A 21932-nucleotide genomic window follows, 5' to 3' on the forward strand; every position below is an offset into this window, starting at 1 on the left:
CTGAGCAAGGCGTTCGACACGGTCTCCCACAGCATCCTCATAGGGAAGCTTAGGAGGTGTGGGTTAGATAAATGGACATAGATAAGGTGGACAGATAACTGGTTAAAAGACAGAGCTCAGAGGGTCGTGATTAGGGGCAAAGAGTCTAGTTGGAGGTCAGTGACGAGTGGTGTTCCCCAGGGGTCAGTACTGGGTCCAGTCCTCTTCAATATATTCATCAATGACCTGGACGAAGGGATAGAGTGCACCCTCAGCAAGTTTGCTGATGACACAAAGCTGGGGGGGCGGGTGGCTGACACACCAGAAGGCTGTGCCGCCATACAGAGAGACCCGGACAGGTTGGAGAGTTGGGCAGAGAGGAACCTTATGAAATTCAATAAGGGCAAGCGTAGGGTGCGGCACCTGGGGAGGAATAACCCCCTGCACCAGTCCAGGTTGGGGGCTGACCTGCTGGAGAGCAACTCTGTGGAAAGAGACCTGGGAGTCCTGGTGGGCAACAGGATGACCATGAGCCAGCAATGTGCCCTTGTGGCCAAGAAGGCCAATGGCATCTTGGGGGGCATCAAGAAGAGTGTGGCCAGCAGGTGGAGGGAGGTCATCCTCCCCCTCTGCTCGGCCCTGGGGAGGCCACAGCTGGAGCACTGGGTCCAGTTCTGGGCTCCCCAGTTCCAGAAGGACAGGGAACTGCTGGAGAGAGGACAGCAAAGGGCTACCAGGATGATGAGGGGACTGGAACACCTCTCTGATGAAGAAAGGCTGAGGGACTTGTGTCTCTTTGGTCTGGAAAAAAGACGACTGAGGGGGGATCTTATCAACGCTTAGAAATACTGAAAGGGGGGGTGTCAGGAGGATGGGGCCGGGCTCTTTTCAATGGTGCCCAGCAACAGGACAAGAGGTAACGGGCACAAACTTGACCATAGGAAGTTCCACCTAAACATGAGGAGGAACTTCTTTCCTGTGAGGGTGGCAGAGCCCTGGCACAGGCTGCCCAGAGAGGTGGTGGAGTCTCCGTCTCTGGAGACATTCCAAACCCACCTGGACGCGTTCCCGTGCAACCTGCTCCGGGTGACCCTGCTCTGGCAGGGGGTTGGACTGGAGGGTCTCCAGAGGTCCCTTCCAACCCTACCATTCTGTGATTCTGTGGGCCTCTTCACTAGGCTCTTATCAGGCTGTGTAAATCCCGACCTGTACGAATGAATGACGGTCGTGTCTCTCAGATACACGGAGCACGCTCAGCCCATTAAATTTCATGACAACAAGAAGCCTCTGTGACTAATGAGGAACCCAGAGAAGCCAAATGCCTTGGCTTGGAGTAAAATGTTGAGGTGTGACTGTTTTCACTCCAAACTGATGGAAAACACCATCTCCTGCTGAAGAATCTCTGGGGAGAGCCAGGTTCCTTTTACCCCCAGAAGCGAGGCACCCCTGGGAGCTGCACACATCGGGGAGGATCCACTGAATTCAGCATCTGGCATGCAAAGCAGCATGACAGCATGGTGTACACCAGCCACAGTCGTGGTCTGGCCCAGTTCAACACAGCATCCCTAAAGAGTGAGATGTGCTTCCATCTTTTTGCAGTTTAGTGGGATTCAACCCCCCGGCCTCGACTTAAGCGTAGACGTAAGCGCCGGGGCTGGCAGGTGACTCAGAATCCCCAGCTTGAACTAGAGGAGACAGAGGGAAGCCCAGCCTAGGAAGGACTCGTGGAACTGCTGGGGCTTGTTGTTCAGCCTCTGCAGCATTCTGTACCTGGCTGAGGAGGTCGGAAAGCCCCGTTTCTGCGAGTGGTTCTCAGGCTCGTTACAATGCTAAAACGTAACCTAGGGAAGGTAGTTATGTTAGCATTTCCGTAAGCGCCCTTTCTCTGGCCCTGGGGACCTCACCTTTCTCTGGCTATTGGAGAGAGGAAGGGAATGGGAGTTTTGAAGCACAAAGTCTTACCTTTAGAGTAGCCAAACTGCATTTCCTTTCTGCCCGGTTTTGGAGCAGCCTCTCCACGGGGGTGACACTTAGAAAGGCCCACACTTCCAGAAAGAACAGCCTGTGGCATGACAAGGTGAGCTGTAGCAGCTCATCGTCCAGCAGCTCACGGTCGTTGTTCCACTGAAGTGTTAATTCCTTCCAAAAAGAACAAAAGTTGTTAGTGCTACTCAACAGAACTGGTGAGCGCAGTAACTAGAATTCAATAAACAAGTTTCCCAATACTACCAACAGAAGGGACTGGCAGCAGATCAATTTTGTCCCTTGACAGGAGCAGAGAACCAGTTTTGGGTAACGACAACAGTAGATGCTACAGTAATCCCAACTCTCCCGTGGAGATGGGGGGGCCCTTGTGCATTGCACCCCACCCTAAGAGATAGACAACTTCTGTTACCGTTAGAACATGTCGTACCCTCAGCTCATGCCATGATCTTATTTGACATATTGGAAATTATCCCCGGTACGAGAGTAGATCCAAAGACAATTTCTAGAAAGCTTTGCAGATCCCGCCTGTTCATTGGAAGCTCTGCAGCGCAACAGAACCTAAAGAGCGCTGTCAGCAACCATCAGGCCGTGTGCTTCCCTCAGGCGTGCAAAGACCTGATGCTCATTGACGTGGGTCAAGGCTGTCGCACACCTTTGGTGGCACATCCTGCGTGACACCACAGGGCTGTGACATGGGCACCAGTTAATTTACATCCGCTCTAGACGTTTGTGTGTTGCCAAAAGGGAGCAGAACCACGAGTGCAGGCCGATGCAGGCTACAGCGCCGCAAGCAAACAGGGTGTACAGACTCTTCTCCTCATACGCAGATTTCCCTGCAAAAGGGTGGGGTTCAGAAACATCGGAAAGGATAAGCAAGTTACCAGTTACTAAACGTGAACACGTCTAACTAGAAGAAGCCTAAAGCGGTTTCACAAAACTGAGGTTTTCCTGCCTGAAAAGCTCTTTTTGCTCACAGCTGACATCCCAGCACCAGTATTTTGGGTGTTTTAGCTTTTTATGAGGGCAACCTGACATCAGCCTGACAGTGAAGACTGGCATAACGGGGATCACAACTGGACAAGGACAACAACCTCAACCAGGCTAGAGTGGAACACCGCAGTGGCTCGCTTATGAAAATGACCCTCTGGCCATAACACTGAAGTGGTCAGGAATTCCTCCTGCTGAGCGCTGCTATGCAGAAGGCCTGGAGGATCACTTTGCTTAGCTTTGTGATACCGCGGTGAGATGTCCCTCTGGGTTCCCGTACCTGCAGAACACGCCAGGAGGCTGGGAGGAGGTTGGTGAGGGTGCGTCTCATTCTCCAGCCTGGGTCTCTGAAACTGTAGCTCCGCAGACTCTTATGCTGCTGACTGGCATCTCCGCTAGCAGGATCCTGGCTAGGTGATCGTGCTTCGTGACTCTTTCAAAGAAGAGGTTCACGCACAGTTTTGGGGCTCTCTTGGCCAAGTTGGCCCACGACATTCCCCTGACCACTTGCCCATGAGGGTCATGGATATGACATTGGATATTCAAGGTGCACAGGGAACGAGCGCTGTGCTCCCGCAGGGAGTGCGAGTCAGCCCACCAAGTTTCCGTGACGGCAACTACGTCATAGGTGTCCTGCTGCACAATGATTGGACTCCATGATCTCAAATGTCGTTTCCAACCATGAAGATTCTATGATTCTATGATCTCCATGGGAGAGTTGGGATTACTGTAGCATATACTGTTGTCCTTACACAAAACTGATTCTCTGCTCCTGTCAAGGGACAAAACTGATCTGCTGACAGTCACAGGGATAGAGAAAATATTGACTTTTTTATTGTTTCAGAAGAGGGGCATTCTAGGGGGTTCCCGGCCCCACCCTTCCCACCCATTGCGGGAAATTGCTGAAGCAACGCGGCGCGTCCGGCAGCAGCGTCTCCAGCAGTCCTTCAGGCGGTGCCAGAGCCGGGTGCAGCACTGACACAGGCACCGTCCTAGCGGGCACAGCCCTGGGGACGCCTGGTCACACTCCCTGTCCACGACCTCGTCGCGCTGCTGCCTCTCCTCCTCCAAGATCTTGACAGTGTCCAAGAGCTCCAAGTAGAGCAACTTGTCGTCCGTGGCCTTGGCTGGGGGGCTGCTGGGCGGCGGAAGCACATTCACGGGGCTCTGCGCCCTGTCCCTCCTCCCTTCCGCATCCATGGGGGTGCTCCTGCCTGAGCCTGGGGGGCTGCTGGTGCTTGGCCCCATGGAGTTGTTCTCACCCGGCCCCGTCTTGCTGTTTCTCTTCACTTCCGCCAGGCTCCCCCTGCCGAGCTCCACAGGGCTGCTCCTTTCCTTCTCCTTTACATTTCTCTCTGGTCCTGTGTCCTTCTCCTTGACCATGTCCCCATCCTCAGCCTTATCCGTGTTTGCATCCACCCACGGCCGCTCCGCTCCCAGGTGATGGGGCTTCACTGTGGCCCCCAGCTGCTGCTGCGCCTCCATCCTGCCCAGGGGATGGAAGGGCTCCCCGGGGAGGTTCTGGTCACAGGCTCCCGCTGCCCCTTGCCAACGGGCCTGCAGCACCTTCAGCATCTCACAGCACTGCCTGGCCATCTCCTGGGTGCACTCGAAACATCGGAGGAGCTCCATGACGAGCTCCCCTTGGTCCGAGGCCATGGCTGGGGGGCTGCAGGGTGAAGGCTGCGTGTGCACAGGGCTCTGCGCCCTGTCCCTGCTTTCCCTGGGGACCGGCTCTTGCTTGGTCCTTGTAGGCAGTTCCTGTGGGGACTCCTGGCAGAGGGCTGGCCCTGGCTCTTGCACCCTCCCGTTGACAGCCCTTGGGGGATGGCGGAGTCCTGAGCGGTCGAGTGCTGCCAGCTCCACCATCGCACCAGGCCAGGGCTCCGGGAAGGAGTAGAGGGAGTTGAGGGAAGAGGAGCCTCTGTGAGTCACAGAGTCCATGGTGGCCAGCGGGACCCGTGGGGAGAGGGGCTTCCTCTTCAAGGCCTCCGCACTCGCCCTGCAGAGGAGGAGAAAGAGACCCCGCTGCACCCCGGAGCCCAGCGGGACCCACGGGTAGCACCCCCCTTGGCTGGCCCTCAGGGCTGCCCAGCGCAGGCAGGGGCAGGGCACGGGGTGAGGGTCTGGGGCAGCATCTGGGGTCTCGCCCACACTCACCGCTTCTCCTGCTTCGAATGGGATTTCTCCACTTCTCCATCCACTGCCCGAGAAGCTGCAGAGGGAGGAGACAGAGTGAGCGGCCGGCAGCCCCCGGCACAGCCCCGGCTCAGGGCTGCCGTGGGGTGTCAGCCGATTGCAGGGTGCTCCATGCTGGGGCCACTCACCGCTCTGCTTCTCTGGCCGGGCTCCTGTCTTGCTTGTCTGACGATTCTTCTTACTCTTCTTCTTCCACCACTTCTGCAAGGTCCCCAGGAGCTGGGTGAGACGGGAGCACTTCCCAGTCCCACACCACAGCCCCCCACGGCACCCCACAGCACCCCACGCCATCCCTCGCCACCCCACGCCGCAGCACAGTGTGGTGCAACAGCCACCTACCTGAAGCCGCTTGCTCTGCAGCACAGCTGAGAATACGCTGAGCCCCATCACAATCAGGAGGAGAGGGCCCAGGGGAGACACGGCGTCAGAGCGCCCCATGGCACCGACTCCGGTGTGGCTGCGGTGCTCCGAGTCACCAGCACAGAACCGCGATGCGGCTCCCCAGTGTCCTCCTGGGTCCCCAGTGACGGGACCCGCAAGACTGCTGGGGTGTCAGAGGCCGAGGCTGCAGTCTGCCCAGACAATGCCAGACTGCGGTGCCCAGCATCCGCTGACGGCTCCAGTGGGGACCGCGTCCCCCTTTTATAGTGTGGCAGGGGGGCACGTCCCCCCTTTGTGACATCATGGGGCAGTCAGAGCCCCCCTTTGTGACATCACAGGGCAGTCAGGGCCCCCCTTGGTGACATGCAGCAGGGGATGAGGAAGAGCAAGACAAGGAGGGCACTTGCCCCAGGCTGCCAACAGGACTATTTCATAGCACGAACATCACATTCAGTACAAATTATAAAGTCTGCTGTGTAGTTCGACTCTCCCTTGATGGCGGCGGTGCAGAGAACTCCTTGCTGCGGTGCCGGAGCCCTGAGCCCTTCCCTTCCTCCCATAGCCGCAGCGCTCACGGTGTCCCCCATTGGCTGTCCCCTGCTGGGAGTGCACGGCTTCCTGCTGATGGAATGGGCTGGGTGTAGTCCTTGGGTATTTTATATCATTATCGGGATTGACACTGCTTCTTTAGCATTATTAGTGTAAATTCTTTAATTTTATCCTAGTAAATCTATTTCTATTGCAACCCTCATGTTTCCTTGTTTTTCCCCAATTCCTCTTCCCCGGTGAGGAGGGGTCATCGGGCGACAGAGTAGTTGTCTAAAGGACAAGAAATTGTGGTGGGTTTCTCAAATCATAACAAGAAGGGAGGGAGAAGGAGAAGGGCCCCACCCCTTCAGGGAATGGTTTGGGTGGGAAGGGACCTTAAAGGCCACCCAGTGCCACCCCCTGCCCTGGGCAGGGACACCTCCCACCAGCCCAGCTTGCTCCAAGCCCCGGCCAACCTGGCCTTGAACCCCTCCAGGGATGGGGCAGCCACAGCTTCTCTGGGCAACCTGGGCCAGGGGCTCACCGCCCTCACAGCCAAGAATTTCTGCCCGAGATCTTAGCTCAATCTCCCCTCTTGCAGTGGAAACCCCTTCCCCCTCGTCCCATGGCTCCCCTCCCTCATCCAGAGTCCCTCCACAGCTTTCCTGGAGCCCCCTGAGGGGCTGGAAGGGGCTGGAAGGTCTCCGCGGAGCCTTCTCTTCTCCAGGCTGAACTTTTATAGATATTATTTAGTATTCCTGCTGAAAAATGAGAACCCCTGTCTGATCCTCTGGTTTCATTTCAGTCAGTATCTGGGAATGATTTCCCACAAAAGTGCTTTGACCATTCCTGGGGGATCAGCTTTCCTGGTAGGAAAAGCTTCTACTCCTCCTGAGGGTTGATCCATGATTACCAGCAGGTGCTTAACGCCTCCCACAGGAGGCACGTCAGCCTAACCCATCTGCAGCCTTTGGAATGGGAAGTATGACCATGGTTGCCCTCCAGCCTCCTGCTTGGGTTTTGCACCGGAAAACTTCCAACATGTGGGCCAAGAACTCACAATCCCCTTTACTGCCACATGTCTTCCGGGGGCTGTCCACATTTTCTCAATCTGATTAAAAATTGTCATCCCTCCATGTGTTTTATCACAAAACTGCCTAGCCAAAGCCATTGAGTATTTTCTTGGTAAGACGGGGCTTCCCCCAGTAGTCCAAATTCCAGTTTCATCTTTCGTGGAGGAGGGAGGGATCCCGAGTGCAGGGCCCCATTCCATTTTTACAGAGCAAGGCAGCGTTACATCTGTCCCTGTCGTCTGACCGATGGAAGACACGTCTCAGACAGACATCAGGTAGGTGAGCCCAGCGATTCTGCTCAGCTTCGCTGTCGTCTTCCATTGAGAAGACAGTTTTTCACTTCTCTTCTGGGTGTTGAGCCAAACCTAGAGGAAGACTCTCTCCAGCAGGCTCCTGAAAAGACCAAAGCCTGCCCTCCGGAAGTCCATGGTGGCAGTTCTGCTGACGCCCTTCCTTGCTTCTCTAAGAATCAAAAACTCTGTCATTTCATGGTCACTGTGCCCAAGACGGCCTCCAACATCACATCCCCCACAAGTCCTTCTCTCTTCACACACAGCAGGTCCAGCAGGGCTCCTTCCCTAGTGCGTTCCCTCACCAGCTGTGTCAGGAATTTATCCCCACACACCCCAGAAACCTCCAAGACTCTTCCCTCTCAGCTCTATTGTGTTCCCAGCTGATACCTGGTAGGTTGAAGTCTCCCACCAGGGCAAGGGCCAGTGATCGTGAGATTTCTCCCACCTGCTTACAGAATATTTCACCTGCCTCTCCGTCCTGGTTGGGCAGTCTATAACAGACCGTCATATCAGCCTTCTTGGCCCTCCCCCTCATTCTTACCCAGAAACACTCAACCCCAGTGTTTACCATCATTAAGGTCTCAATGTTCACAACACTCCCCAACATACAGGGCCACCCCACCTCCTCTCCTTCCTTGCCTGTCCCTTCTGAAGGGTTTGTAGCCATCTAATGCAGCACTCCAGTCATGCGAGTCAGCCCACCATGTTTCCGTACAGCGACTACGTCATAGCTGTCCTGCTGCACAATGGCTTCCAGCTCCTCCTCTTTCTTGCCCATGCTGCAGGCATGACTGTGGAAGCACTTCAGCTGGCCTGCTGATCCTGACACCTTTTTGCTGGAAGAAGGCTTCACTCCTACCTGACCATTCCCAGGAGCAGCCGTAGCTTCTAACCCATCAACGACCCTTGTGTCTCTGCTGCCGGATTCATGCCTTTCCCCCTTCAAATCTACTTGAAAGCCCCTTTGATGAGCCCTGCCAACTCCTATGCAAGGATCCTTTTCCCCTTTTGAGGCAGGTGTATCCCATCTGTCTCCAACAGGCCTGCTGTCCTGTCAAACCATGCTGTGATCAAAAACCCCAAAGTCCTGCCGCTGACACCAGGCTCGCAGCCAGGTATTGATCTGCGGGCTCTTCCTGTTGCTTTCCTCATCCTTCCCTGTGCCTGCAACGACAGAGGAGAGCACGACTTGCGCTCCTGAGCCCTTTCCTAGTCATCCCAAGGCCCAGAAGTCTCTCTTGATCTCCCTTGGGATTCTCGGTAGCAGATCGTCTCTGCCTGTCTGAAAAATGAGGAGTGGTTAATAATCGGAGGGGGGGGAACACCGCGGCGTCCTGTGAGGGAACCCCCGAGCGCCGCCATCGGCCGCCGCTGTGGGCCGGGCCGGTGCCGGGGCCGGGGCCTGCGGCGGGGCTGCGCCCGGTGGTGGGGCGGCTGAGGGCCCGGCGCCGTGGCCTGTGCTCCAGAGCCCTCACCAGCTCCCTTGCCCTTCTCTGGACACACAGAATGGTGGGAGAAATAAGTTCCGGTCCGAATGAAATAGGCTCAGGCAGAATCCTCTGGGAAGCACATTTTTATTCACGCTCTTGCAAGAGCGGGTGACCTAGCAGGTAGGCACACTTTCCGTTCTTGAAACACCACACCTTTTTATTTCCTAATCCCGGCCCAATTTTTCCCTCCCCTCTTTCCCGTTGGTTGGGTACTCCAGGGTTCACGGTCTGTGCGAGGCGCCTAAAATTCTTCCCGCATGTCCTGCCGCTGTTTACTTCTATTTATGCTACACCTAAAGGGATTATCTGACTGGTTGATTTCTTTCCTTTTTGGTAAAAAAATTGCTCAATGTCATTAGCCCTGGTTAAATGTATGACTACCCTTCCAGACGCTAATGCAGTAGGAATCAGTTTGTCCTTTTGTCTGTGTGATAAGAGATGTTCTACAAGCCTTTGCTGGAGCCTCTTTGTCTCAGTCATTCCCTTATCATGTCACCTCTGATGGAAACGGCTTTTCTCCTTCGGGTCAGGCGTGACAGCTTTTGAGAATTTTGAATATCCTTGGGATGCTCAAACCAGCATGTTCCTAGTGTTATGTCTCCTGAATACGTTGCAGGTCCTTTTTAGGGCTAAACGACTATTTAAGACTACCGCCCAGAGATCTGCTCCGAGGCTGGCTAGGTGAGGAGAAATAACTGGCCTCCAGACGGTCCAATGTGAACCAACAGAAGCCGTTTATTAAGCACAGATCATCACCTTTTATACCCTGTGTTGTCGCCGTACACGCGACTCGCTTATTTCTGATTAGCTAGTTACGCTGTCCACGCGCTGTCCATGCAGTTCGTTCACACAGCAGATTGGTTACAAGAATTCGCATAGTAAATTGCTTAGTCATTAGCACAACATGTTTTCTGCCTTCTCAGTTCCCGTTTTTGCCATGTACTAATTCCATCTTCTACCACCTGTTTTGCTCTTACTCTAATCTCTCATAGTAGGGAGGCTGGCTCACATGACCATTTTCTCTCAGACACATTCCTACAATCCCCCCTTTTTCTTCTTGAGCCAGCCAGACCTTATGCATGGCATTTTCTATCATGTCAGTCACTTTGCGGAGAACACACGAGGCTACCATAACCAATAGTAATATAACCAACAACAGCATGAGCCCTTGCTTTAGTAAATCTGATAACCATCCCGTTATACCCCATGAGCTTAACCAATCATCGAAACCTTTTTGACCACTTTTAATTTGGACATGTTATCCTTCAGATCCTGCAACTGCTTATGAATGGATGATGAGTGGTTGGAAAGGTTCATGCAACACATACCTTCAAAATCTTCACATCCATGACCCTGAGCTAACAGCAAAAAATCAATAGCCGCTCGATTTTGCAACGTAGCATGCTGAATGCTATCAACATCAGTGAGCAAGCTAGATATGATCTCAGTTTACTTGCCCAACACCCTATCTTATTCAACATATTCAATGCCATGGCTGTTCCCAGCGAAGGAAGAATACTTAGCCCTATTCTTTGTCCGAGATTCGGGAACGTTATATGGTCGTCACAGGATGGAGTGAAGGTACGAACTGTTCTCTTGGCTCTGTGTTTACTGTGTGCGCTGCTCACTGTGTCTTTGGCCGTACGCAGGCCTCTGCTCGTAGATCTGCCCCATCTCCCCCTTTTTTGTTTAACACCAGACCATTTATTAACAAGGTGGCCATGACTTGTGCTTCTACTCGTTGTGACGCTCTTAGCAGGTTATATATCATACTAAACACAATTAAAAACAGAATCAAGAAGAACCCTGCTAAGGCAATAAATACCCAGATTCCTAAATTTAGCCCAGAAAGCCAATTTCTTTGGATTTACCCACGAGAAATCCTTTTGTAATATTTCAAATACATTGCGGTTCATTAAGTCTTGAATGTTTAGTATTTGAGCTTTTAGCTGGTCATGTAAAGGACGAATATTTTCTTGCAACGACATGTCAAAAGCACCTTGAAGATGGTGTTTAACCATTTCTCAGCCATGTAGCAACGTATTCCAGGGGAGAGATGTAACACAAAGTCTTCGAGAGTTGTACTCCCAATCACAATACAGAGAAAGACGTGTTTTTAATGCGTTTTGCCGATTCCCTGTCCATATTACTGCTGTTTTATACCTTACTAGCGTTAACTTTACACAACAAGATTGATTACATTCTTGTATACTTGCATTTTGAGCCGAAGCAAACAGACGGATGAGAAGTACAAATCATTACAGAATTGTCTTGCTCACAACTTCTATTTGTTGCAGTATTATCTGTGGTTAGCATGCACCCCGATTTAGGGTGCTTATAATACACCTTCGGTTGTTCAGGCCATTCAACACTTCTTACAAAATGTCGCTCTACTGCTGTGGATGACAAAGAAGACATGTTTAGAAAACTTAAAACATGAGTTGCTTTATACACTCACTCTTGAGGTGTCATACCTACGGGATTCCCCCTTTTTTGTTTAGCAAGCATGGTTTTTAAAGTATGATGCATACGCTCCACAATTGCTTGCCCAGTCGGGGAATGAGGAATACTGGTGACATGTTTAATACCTCGTATCTGTAAAAAAAAAAAGTCCTGTACTTTAGCGGACACATAAGCTGGTTCATTATCAGTTTTTATAGTTTTCGGTACTCCCACGACTGCGATGCATTGCAACCAATGTCGAATAACATCACAAGCCTTCTCTCCTGTATGAGCAGTAGCTACAACAAAGTGTGAAAACAAATCAACTGAAACATGTCCAAATTCCATAATGCGCGTAACATCGGATTGCCAAAGTTCATCAGGTGTAAGCCCTCGCGGGTTAACCCCCGCAAAGGATGGCAGAGGAGCCAGCTGCTGACAACCGGCACACGTTCACACAGTATCACGTGCTTCTTGTTGTGTCAAAGAAAATTGCTTCCTCAATGCCTTCGCATGTTGATGAAAAAAAATCATGCGACATTTTAGCTTGCTGCATAATGTTGGGAGTTGTTACCAACAGTGTGATAATCCGCAACTGTGTTTCCCTCAGTTAACGGGCCAAGTAAACAGCTATGAGAGCGTATGTGGACAATAAAATAAGGAAACTGTCTTTTTCATAAAAGCAACAGTAATTGCAGTAAGAGACTAAATAACCATTGGTTCTCTACTTGTTTTATAAATGCTCCTTCAAGTCTTTGAACAATACCAGTAACACATTGAGATTCTGCCTACATTTAGCAGTTCCTGTTGAAATAAGTCCAAAGCCTTTACTGTGTCCCTGAACCATCTGCAAACACCGAACAGGTGCCATCAAGAGGCTTTGGTGCTAGCAGGATGCGCGGCTGTAAAGGAATTTGTGAAAGTGACTGTAATAGTCTGTGCCAGGGGAAAGAATAACTTATTTGCCCAATATAATGTACTAAGGAGGTTAAGACTTTGTGATAACCAAGGGTCAAGGTCATCCTTTCTGGTGGGGACATGTATGTGGCTTGGATCCATTCCAGAAAGCTGCTGACAGCACAGACGACCCTGGAAAAACAATCGCGGTAACATTTCAATCATCGTAGTTACTGGTTTTGAAAAGGTATGTGGCAAAAATACCCACTCTAGTGCAGTCAGGCTCTTTGCGAGTGCATCATCCCACTGTCCTATCAGGGCATAAAGTTGAAATTCTTGTAGGAAGGTGTTCAATGCGTCTTGCAGCAGTAGTAGACTATATCTTATCTTGCAACATGCTGTAATGCCTTCGGAGCTGTTGGGGTTAATGAACATAGAACTTATGGGGGGGGGGGCGGGGGCAGACACAGTGCTTCAGGGCATCCCCTGTATCTTCAAAGTGCGCTCATGTCTCTCTCCCCCTCGCTCATGTCTCTCTCCCCGTCTCTGACCCGAGACAGCCCCCTTATATCCTGCACTGGATTGAGTGGAGAAGTACAGGCTCGAGCCGCTGCACGCGTGGCCAGTGCACGCAGCAAGTCCCACCAGACTCTCCTGCACTGGACTGAGTAGAAAAGTACAGGCCAGAGTCGCTGCACGCGTGGCCAGCGTATGCAGCGAGTCTCACCAAACTCATGATCCAGCTTTGCTAACAGCGGCTGTCTGATACGTGACTCCATTGTTGTAATCCCGTCTTAGCTTCTTCTGTGAAGGTCGGGTTCTCATGGATACACACATAGTTTTTAGAGCAACATATTCTACAACTCGTACGAGGGTACGATGCAAAGCGGCATTTACAACTGATCGTATGATGCTTATTAAACACGGCAAACAGCATACTAAACATAACAGACAAATTCCTTCCACACAGGCAATGAGTATAATTTGCTTCAACCAACCCCACCCCCAAGTCCATCCAGCAAAGAGATTTCACCCAGTGGTCTCCACAAGTTGCTGGTTCGGTCGGTGCAGTTCCTGCAACTGGGCATGGATGGATTTGGAGTGGTCACTTAGATTCATACAATACAGTCCTTTAAAATCTTGACAACCGTGTCTGTGAGCTGAAAGCAAAAAATCAGTAGCAGTTCTGTTTTGCAACATCGCATATCGAATACTATCTACATCCAGCAACAACTCAGAAATAGCGGTACTAGTAGCATTGTTAAACTTATCCTTGGCAGCAAGAGAGTCCTTGTTATCACGAATCCTTGGCAGCAAAAGAGTCCTCGTTAGCAAGAGCGCATGCGGACTCCCTGTTCTTGCTGGTACTGTGCTTTGATCTTCTTCCACAACAGGCCAAGATCCTCAAGCAGCTAGATGAGGTGTCTGTGAGTCCATCACAGGCTTATGTCATCCAAACGTTTTTCTTGCCAGCACCCGAGACTGAATAACGATTGGTGTGATATATGTGTTTTCCAGCACCCAGGTGCGAGTCCCTTGAGTGTATTTACAATCCTCCTCGCCGATCTGCCGTTGCTTTCCCATATTCCACCCCCTTGCTCAAGAGACCGCTTCTGCTGGGTTCATTTTAGTCTCACAGGGCATAACACAGAGCAATCTACTAAGGCATGCAATAACATACATGTTGGGGGATGCGGCGGGCCCGTAGACCCTTTGACAGAAGAGATAGAGATTGCAGTGTAGCCGTAAGAAGGCCGCGAGTTGCGTCATATAAGGGCAAAGTAACAAAAAGGAGAAAGAAGAAGATCGCTTCAGAGAACAAGGAGAGTTAGGCTGTGAGGAAGCCAGATTTTGAGCAATGCGAACAGGATTTCAATAACCAATCGTATTGTAGCTACGAGCGCGTGTGCTATGTAACCTAACCAATTGAAAGCGTAGAAAGAACACGTGAACGGAGCGTGAACAAAAGATTAGATATATAAGAAAGCCAAGTTTGTAATAAAGAGAGAGCTTAACTTAACTTTTCAAGGAGAGTCTTGTCGTTTGTCCGTCTCGACTGAAACGACAATTGGTGACCCCGACGTGATACTGAGGAAGAAGACGACTGGAAATAGTCGTGGGGACGGAGCCCAGTGAAGCTGAAGACAGCGGGCAGAGCTGTTGACGGATCCGGATCATATTTCAGAAGACACCTGTAGTAGGTGAGCCACTGGGGACATGGGAGAGAAGTTAACTAAGGAAGAGCAGACTGTACTCTCCACATGGACGCTGCTGTTAAAGCGGCAGGGCGTAATCCTCCCTGAAGTGACCTTGCGAAAAATGCTATTGTGGGGAAAGGAAGAGGGAGTAGAAGTAACGTCGGTTACGGCATTTAGTGTAACGCAATGGACGAACCTAGGGCAGACATTATTTGAGGAAGCTACGCTAATGCGTAGAAAGAACACATGAACAAAAGATTAGATATATAAGAAAGCCAAGTTTGTAATAAAGAGAGAGCTTAACTTAACTCTTCAAGGAGAGTCTTGTCGTTTGTCCGTCCCGACTGATTCACCCAAGAGTACTCAGGGAGCTGGCGAGAGAGCTCACCACGCCTCTCTCCATCATTTATCAACAATCCTGGTCAACAGGGCAGGTACCAGATGACTGGAGGGTGGCTAATGTGACGCCCATCTACAAGAAGGGTCGGAAGGAGGATCCGGGGAACTACGGGCCTGTGAGCCTGATGTCGGTACCAGGGAAGATCGTGGAGAGGATCATCTTGAGTGAGCTCTCACGGCAAGTGCAGGGCAGCCACGGAATCAGGGCCAGCCAGCATGGGTTTAGGAAAGGGAGGTCCTGCTTAACAACCTGATCTCTCTCTATGACCATGTGAGCCGCCTGCTGGATGCGGGGAAGGCTGTGGACGTTGTCTCTCTGGACTTTGGTAAGGCCTTTGACACCGTCCCCCACAGCATTCTCCTGGAGAAGCTGGCGAATCATGGCATAGACAAGTGCACTCTTTGCTGGGTTAAAAACTGGCTGGATGGCCATACCCAGAGAGTTGTGATTAGTGGGGTGAAATCCTCTTGGCGGCCGGTCACCAGTGGTGTCCCTCAGGGCTCAGTTTTGGGGCCAGTTTTATTTAATACCTTTATTAATGATCTGGATGAGCGGATTGTGTGCACCTTCAGTAAGTTCGCAGACGACACCAAGAAGGTGTGAGTGTTGATCTCCTTGAGGGAAGGAAGGCTCTACAGAGGGCCCTGGACAGGCTGGCTGGCTGGATGGATGGATACACTACTACTGGACTGCACCTTCCGTCTAGTCGTGCTCATGAACTAGCACGGCCACTCTCGAGTCTTTGGTCGCGTTCGGTGAGAAACCAAAAGGACGAGCTACTTCAAAAAGTGCAGTTTATTTAAGCAACAGATAGATAGGTTCTTAGGGCAGCCGGTGATAAATACACTGTCTGCAAAGCACGTGCAAATGAAAGTATTGTTACATCTACAAAATGCGGGACAAAGTTCTAACGATACAGCCTGGCTATACATGTAGAAAAGAGAGTCTCGAGAAATTTCTGAGTTTCCCGAGGAAGCCCTCGGTATAATCTAAGTCTTACCCAAAGGTGTCCCTATGGGGGGGAAGAGAGGCTCAGCCCGTTGCCTGCTCCCAGAAGCCAGTGATGGAATTCTTTGCGATGGTGTCTTCCCTGGGTATCCCCCCTCTCTTGGGCTGTTTTTCTACTATTTGTTATCTTCGAGGTGGAGTTTGAGTGACTTTAGTCGTACATACTTTTACCATGAGTGGTGTAAATTTTTCTCGCTTCACAGTTAAAGGTCTAGTTTACGAGAAGCTCAGGGCGCAGGCTCAAGAAGGAGCGGTCGCACCTTGGAGGCGGGTAGCCTTCGGGGTGGAGGTGTGTTTTGGTATTATAATGACATTCTAACGAGCAAAGTTCGCACAAAGGACAGCATTTCATCAAAATTTGGCAAAATGTTGGCTCCGAGTATGGAGCGGGCAGCTAATTGGCAGCTTATCTGTTTCCTGGTATCATCCCATTCCCGTATCCGCTATACATCCTAAGGTAAAGCCGCGGAATAATTGCATCCCGTCCCGTACCTCATGTAGCTTATCAGGGAACCACAGGTGTTGTATTCTTCATGCCAGCTGCGGCTGTTTTCTCCCTCAGAAGCCTCTTGATTTTCTACTTTTCCTTCCTGTGTGAACAATGCTGTACTTTTGTGTTTTTAGCCAATGTAGTATTTATTCCACAGGGGGGCAGCGAGGTCTGTCCCTGTCCCCGTCCCCCACCCTCTGCCCTCGGCAGGACAAGGTGAACCAAGTCCTCACCTCCTACCTGTGGGTCCGTCAGGCCTGGCTGGACGCCCACCTCGCCTGGGACAAGGACGCTTACGGCGGCATCGACAGCATCCGCATCCCCAGCAGCTACGTCTGGCGGCCGGCCATCATCATCCTCTACAACGAGTGGGTGCTGCTCGCCCTCCCCCACCCCCCGGCTGCTCCCGGAGCTGGGGGGGCTGAGGCTGCGGCTGGGGGTGTTGCCAACGGGGAGCAGGGGGGTCCTGGTGTGGGGGATGTGGGGAGACGGTCACCTCGACTGGGTGAGAAGGCGGCGGCAGGAGGTGCTGGCATCAGCCTGGTGTGCCACCCACCTGGCAGCTGGGATATGCCACCCCGGGGGTGACCAGGGGCAGCGAGCCCCCTCTTCCTGGGGGTGACGTGGGGAGGGGACACGGGGTTGGGGACAGTGCTCGGCCCCGGCCCCGCAGACCCTTGCCCCACGTGGGGCTCGGGGCCATCTTGGCCCCACAGCGATCCCTCCCCCAGCGCCAACGACGGCTTTGGCGGCTCAGTGGAGACCAACGTGGTGCTGCGCTCCGACGGGCACATCACGTGGGACTCGCCCGCCATCACCAAGAGCTCCTGCAAGGTGGATGTCTCCTACTTGCCCTTCGACGGGCAGCGGTGCCGCCTCACCTTCGGCTCCTGGACCTACAACGGGAACCAGATCGACCTCCACAACCGGCTGGACACCGGGGACCTGACGGACTTCGTGGAGAACGTGGAGTGGGTGGCGCTGGGCATGCCGGCTGTAATAAATAGAATCATGTTTGTTAATCAAATCAGGCTTTCTTAAAGGCTGGTGAAACCTTACACTGTTTCGACTCTTCACATACTTAAATCGCAGGCATCCAGCCTGCTGTCTGGTGCACTTTGATACCTCAAGGCCTAAATCACAGGCATCTGGTGTGTTTTAACACTTCAAAGGGAAGAGCTAAGTTGTGAGATAAGCTGAAAAGAGTCTCCCCAAGGACACTGATAAAGATGAGGAGCCTTCAGCCCCACCACCATCAGGAGGCGGGACAAGACCGACCCCCTAGCAACACGTCGCTCAGACACAGAATATACCAGGATTGACACATATACGGGAACCAGAAGAGTATATAATCAACTACTTTTGGGAAGTGGGTGTGCGCCGTTGGCGGAGCAAAGACTCCCCGGCCGCCCAGCGCTGTTTTGCTTGCTGCCGCTTGCTTAATAAACTAATTTGATTAATTGGACTGGTTCCTGTCAATTATTGGGCCACAATCTATAACAAATTTGGTGCCGTGACTCGGATAGAGGCAATTTGGCTGTAAACCTCACAGGGGGGGCGCCCCGCTGAGTAAACGGCCACTGTTGGGGGTTTTTACACCCAAAACCTCTACCGAAGAACTCGAAATTCGGCAGCAAGCAAATAAAAGCCGGCAACCCCGTAAACTTTGTGCACGAAGACCCGAACGAAGACTCAGGAGTGAGTAAGTATAGGCCGGTGATCCGTTCGGTTGGGGTTGGGTATCCTGGAGTGTGCCTGTGTGAGACGTCCACTTGAGGACGAAGCAAGTGCGGACCCCTTAGTAGTGCGGTTCCCATCTCCCGCGAGGGACTGGGCCAGGAACAGGGGGAAAAGATTGTGTGTGTGTGTGAAGGCACTCCGGAAGATGGGACAGAAGAAAAGCAAGCCTTCTGATCCCATGGGTGGGTCGGTGCCTAAGGTTAGGTTACCCCAGATACCGCCAGACAGTTCGTTAGGATTAATGATTAAATATTGGGATGATTACCCTTCTAGGCAGGGTAAGGATAAAGCAAAAATGATACGTTATTGTATGGAAGTTTGGGGTGGGAAACAAATTAGAAGTGACCACCTGTATTGGCCCGTTTTTGGGTCCTTTGAAGATTGGATATGCCAGGCTTTACATATTTATGTTAATTCTAAGGAACCCTTTAGCCTGGAGGAGAGTGAATATGCACACTTGTGGATAAGGTCAGAGACTAGAGTAAATCTATATCACTTGAGAGAGAAGAAACAGGGGGGTAGGAAAAAACCCAATTTGTAGCTAAATCATGGACGGACATTAGAAAGAAGCTGGAGAAAGTGGAGGATTGGCAGGATAGGGGTTTGGATGAATTGTTAAGGGAAGCCCAGAAAGTGTATGTCCGCAGGGAGGAGGAAATACATAAGAAACAAGCCAGAATGTTGGTAGCTGCAGTCAGAGAAGGGCAAAGGACGTCAACCCCTGGAAAAGGGTTTGAAGCTCGCCAGATAAGACAGGAGACCCAAAAACCTTTAAGAGGGAGAGAATGGGAAACTGTGGTTTGTTTCTATTGTGGAGGAAAAGGGCATGTTAAAAAGGACTGCAGAAAGAGAATGATGGATGAGAAAATGTTCAAAGACTAGGGGTGTCAGGGGCTCTATTTGCTGGGAACCCGAGGAAAAAAAAAAACAAAAAAAAAACAACACGAGAGCCCTTGATAAAACTAAAAGGGGGTCCCCAGCAACAAGAAATTGAGTTCCTAGTGGACTCGGGAGCAGAAAGATCTACCGTTCAAAAATTGCCCCAAGGATGTAAAATATCCTCGGCGACTATACAGGTTATTGGAGCAAAAGGAGAACCTTTTGGAATACCCGTAATAAAGGATGTGTTTTTTGAAACCCATTCTAAGGTAGGGGTGGGGTCCCTGCTACTCATGCCTGAAGCAGACTATAATTTATTGGGCCGAGATTTGATGATTGAATTAGGAATTGGCTTAGAAGTAAAAAATGAAACACTAAAAAAAATTAAACTGTGTCCCTTACGAGTAATAGATGAAGAGAAAATAAATCCTGAAGTCTGGTACACCCCGGAAACAGTAGGTAAGTTAGATATTGAACCCTTTCCAGTAACAATAAGGAACCCAGAAATACCAGTCAGAATAAAACAATACCCCCTTCCTAGAGAAGGGAGGCTAGGTTTGAAACCTGAGATCCAAAGATTACTTGAAAAGGGGTTGCTAGAACCCTGTATGTCTCCTTTTAATACTCCCATCCTGCCTGTAAAAAAAAAAAACAAAAAAACCCAAACAAATGGAAAATATAGGTTAGTACATGACTTATGAGAAATTAACCAGAGAACAATAGCTAGATTCCCGGTGGTGGCGAATCCACACACCCTCCTGAGTCAAACAGGGCCCGATAATCAATGGTATAGTGTAATAGATCTGAAGGATGCATTCTGGGCATGCCCTCTCAAAGAAGATTGCCGAGATTACTTTGCTTTTGAATGGGAAGACCCAGATAACCATCGGAAACAATTACGGCGGACGGTATTGCCCCAAGGCTTTACCGAATCTCCGAACTTGTTCGGACAAGCCTTAGAACAAATCCTGAAGGGGTATGAGTTAAGTGAAGGAGTCACACTGGTCCAATATGTGGATGATTTGCTCCTAGCTGGTGATAGCGAAGAAAAAGTGAGGCAGGAAATTATTAAGTTACTAAATTTTTTGAGTTTCCAAGGATTGAAGGTATCAAAATCAAAACTACAATTTGTTGAGAAAGAAGTAAAATATCTGGGACACAGACTAAGCAAGGGAACTAAGAAATTAGACCCCGAAAGGGTGAATGGCATATTGTCATTACCGGCTCCTAGAACTAAAAGACAGCTTAGGCAATTATTAGGTCTCTTTGGCTATTGCAGGCAATGGATTGAGAACTATAGCAAAAAGGTGAAGTTCCTCTATACCAAATTAACTAAGGATGGATTATTGAAATGGTCGGAGGATGATGATAAACAATTAGAAACACTAAAAACTGATTTAGTAAATGCCCCAGTCTTGAGCCTGCCAGATGTAAAGAAACCATTTTATCTATTTATCAATGTTGATGAAGGGACCGCATTTGGGGTATTAGCACAAGAATGGGCAGGAAGAAAGAAACCTGTGGGATACTTATCTAAACTCCTGGACCCTGTAAGTAGGGGTTGGCCTACCTGCCTTCAAGTGGTAGTAGCCGCAGCCCTTTTGGTAGAGGAAGCCCATAAAATTACCTTTGGAGGAGAATTGAGGGTATTCTCACCTCACAACATCAGGGGAATTTTGCAACAAAAAGCTGACAAATGGATAACAGATGCCCCGGCTCCTAAAATATAAAGGCATCCTAATTTCCTCTCCCAAACTGGAACTCCAGGTAACAAGCGTGCAGAATCCAGCACAGTTTTTGTATGGGGAGCCGAGTGACAAAATAAGTCATGATTGTCTTTACAACATTGAGGAGCAAACAAAAATCAGACCAGATTTAGATGAGGAAGAACTTGGAGAAGGAGAAAAGCTATTTGTAGATGGATCATCCCGGGTAGTTGAAGGAAAGAGAAAATCAGGATTTGCAATCATTGATGGGAAAACATTTAGTGTAATAGAATCAGGACCTCTAAGTCCTAGTTGGTCTGCACAGGCTTGTGAACTATGTGCTGTATTAAGAGCCTTGCAACTTTTAAAAGGTAAAATTGGAACCACATATACGGATTCAAAATATGCCTTTGGCGTAGTGCATACTTTTGGAAAAATTTGGGAAGAAAGGGGTTTAATAAATTCTCAAGGAAAAGGATTAATACACCAGGAATTAATAATCCAGGTCTTACAAGCATTACGAGGACCAGCGGGAATAGCCGTAGTACATTTAAAAGGACACCAAAAAGGATTAAGCCCATTAGTCAGAGGAAACAATCTTGCTGATCAAGAAGCAAAAAGAGCGGCATTAATGGTGATCCAGACTAAAAGAACTCGGGAGGACTGTATAACTTGTGGAAAGGAATCAGACGAATTCCCATGTTATGAGTGTTGGAAGGATTTTGGAATCGATGCAGTCCCTTGCAGATGTCTAATTTATGATGAGTGTGACAACCCCAAGTATAGCCATTGCCATCTACATGGAAAAATTCACTCAATCCTGAGTTTTACAGTGCAGGAAAAAGATAAGCTGACTCAGATGGGAATCAGGGAGACAGAAAAAGGAAAGTGGAAACTCCCGGATGGCCGGGAAGTTCTCCCCAAACCTCTGGCTTTGAAAATCATGCAAAAATTCCATGAGAACACCCATTGGGGAACTCAGGCGTTAGTGGGTCAGTTTGCCACAAAGTATGTGTGCATTGGTATATACAATATAGCAAAGAGAATAGTTAGCGAATGTATGACATGCAAAAGGGTCAATAAACATCAGTTACGGGGAAAAAGCCCTGGGGGGAAGGGAACTGGCTCACAGACCATTTGCTAAAATCCAGCTAGACTTCACTGAACTTCCAAAGGTGGGACGATATAAATACTTATTAGTAATCATAGACCACCTAACCCATTTTGTGGAAGCTTTCCCGACAGCTAGAGCCACC

General features: G+C 50.3%; 1 protein-coding gene across 1 annotated transcript in view; it reads left to right on the forward strand.

Annotated features, from left to right (window-relative positions):
* LOC134512681 (neuronal acetylcholine receptor subunit alpha-10-like) overlaps nucleotides 1-19930 on the forward strand; it is a 33285-nt gene extending 13355 nt beyond the window's left edge. Inside the window, exons 2-5 of the mRNA XM_063328282.1 lie at nucleotides 16568-16719; nucleotides 17083-17347; nucleotides 17969-18049; nucleotides 19808-19930. Of these exons, the coding sequence (XP_063184352.1) occupies nucleotides 16568-16719; nucleotides 17083-17347; nucleotides 17969-18049; nucleotides 19808-19930 (621 nt within the window). The remainder of the gene's footprint in view (nucleotides 1-16567; nucleotides 16720-17082; nucleotides 17348-17968; nucleotides 18050-19807) is intronic.
* Nucleotides 19931-21932: the final 2002 nt, after the last annotated feature.

This window comes from Chroicocephalus ridibundus, chromosome 1 (genome assembly GCF_963924245.1).
Source record: "Chroicocephalus ridibundus chromosome 1, bChrRid1.1, whole genome shotgun sequence".
NCBI classification, from domain to species: Eukaryota; Metazoa; Chordata; class Aves; order Charadriiformes; family Laridae; genus Chroicocephalus; species Chroicocephalus ridibundus.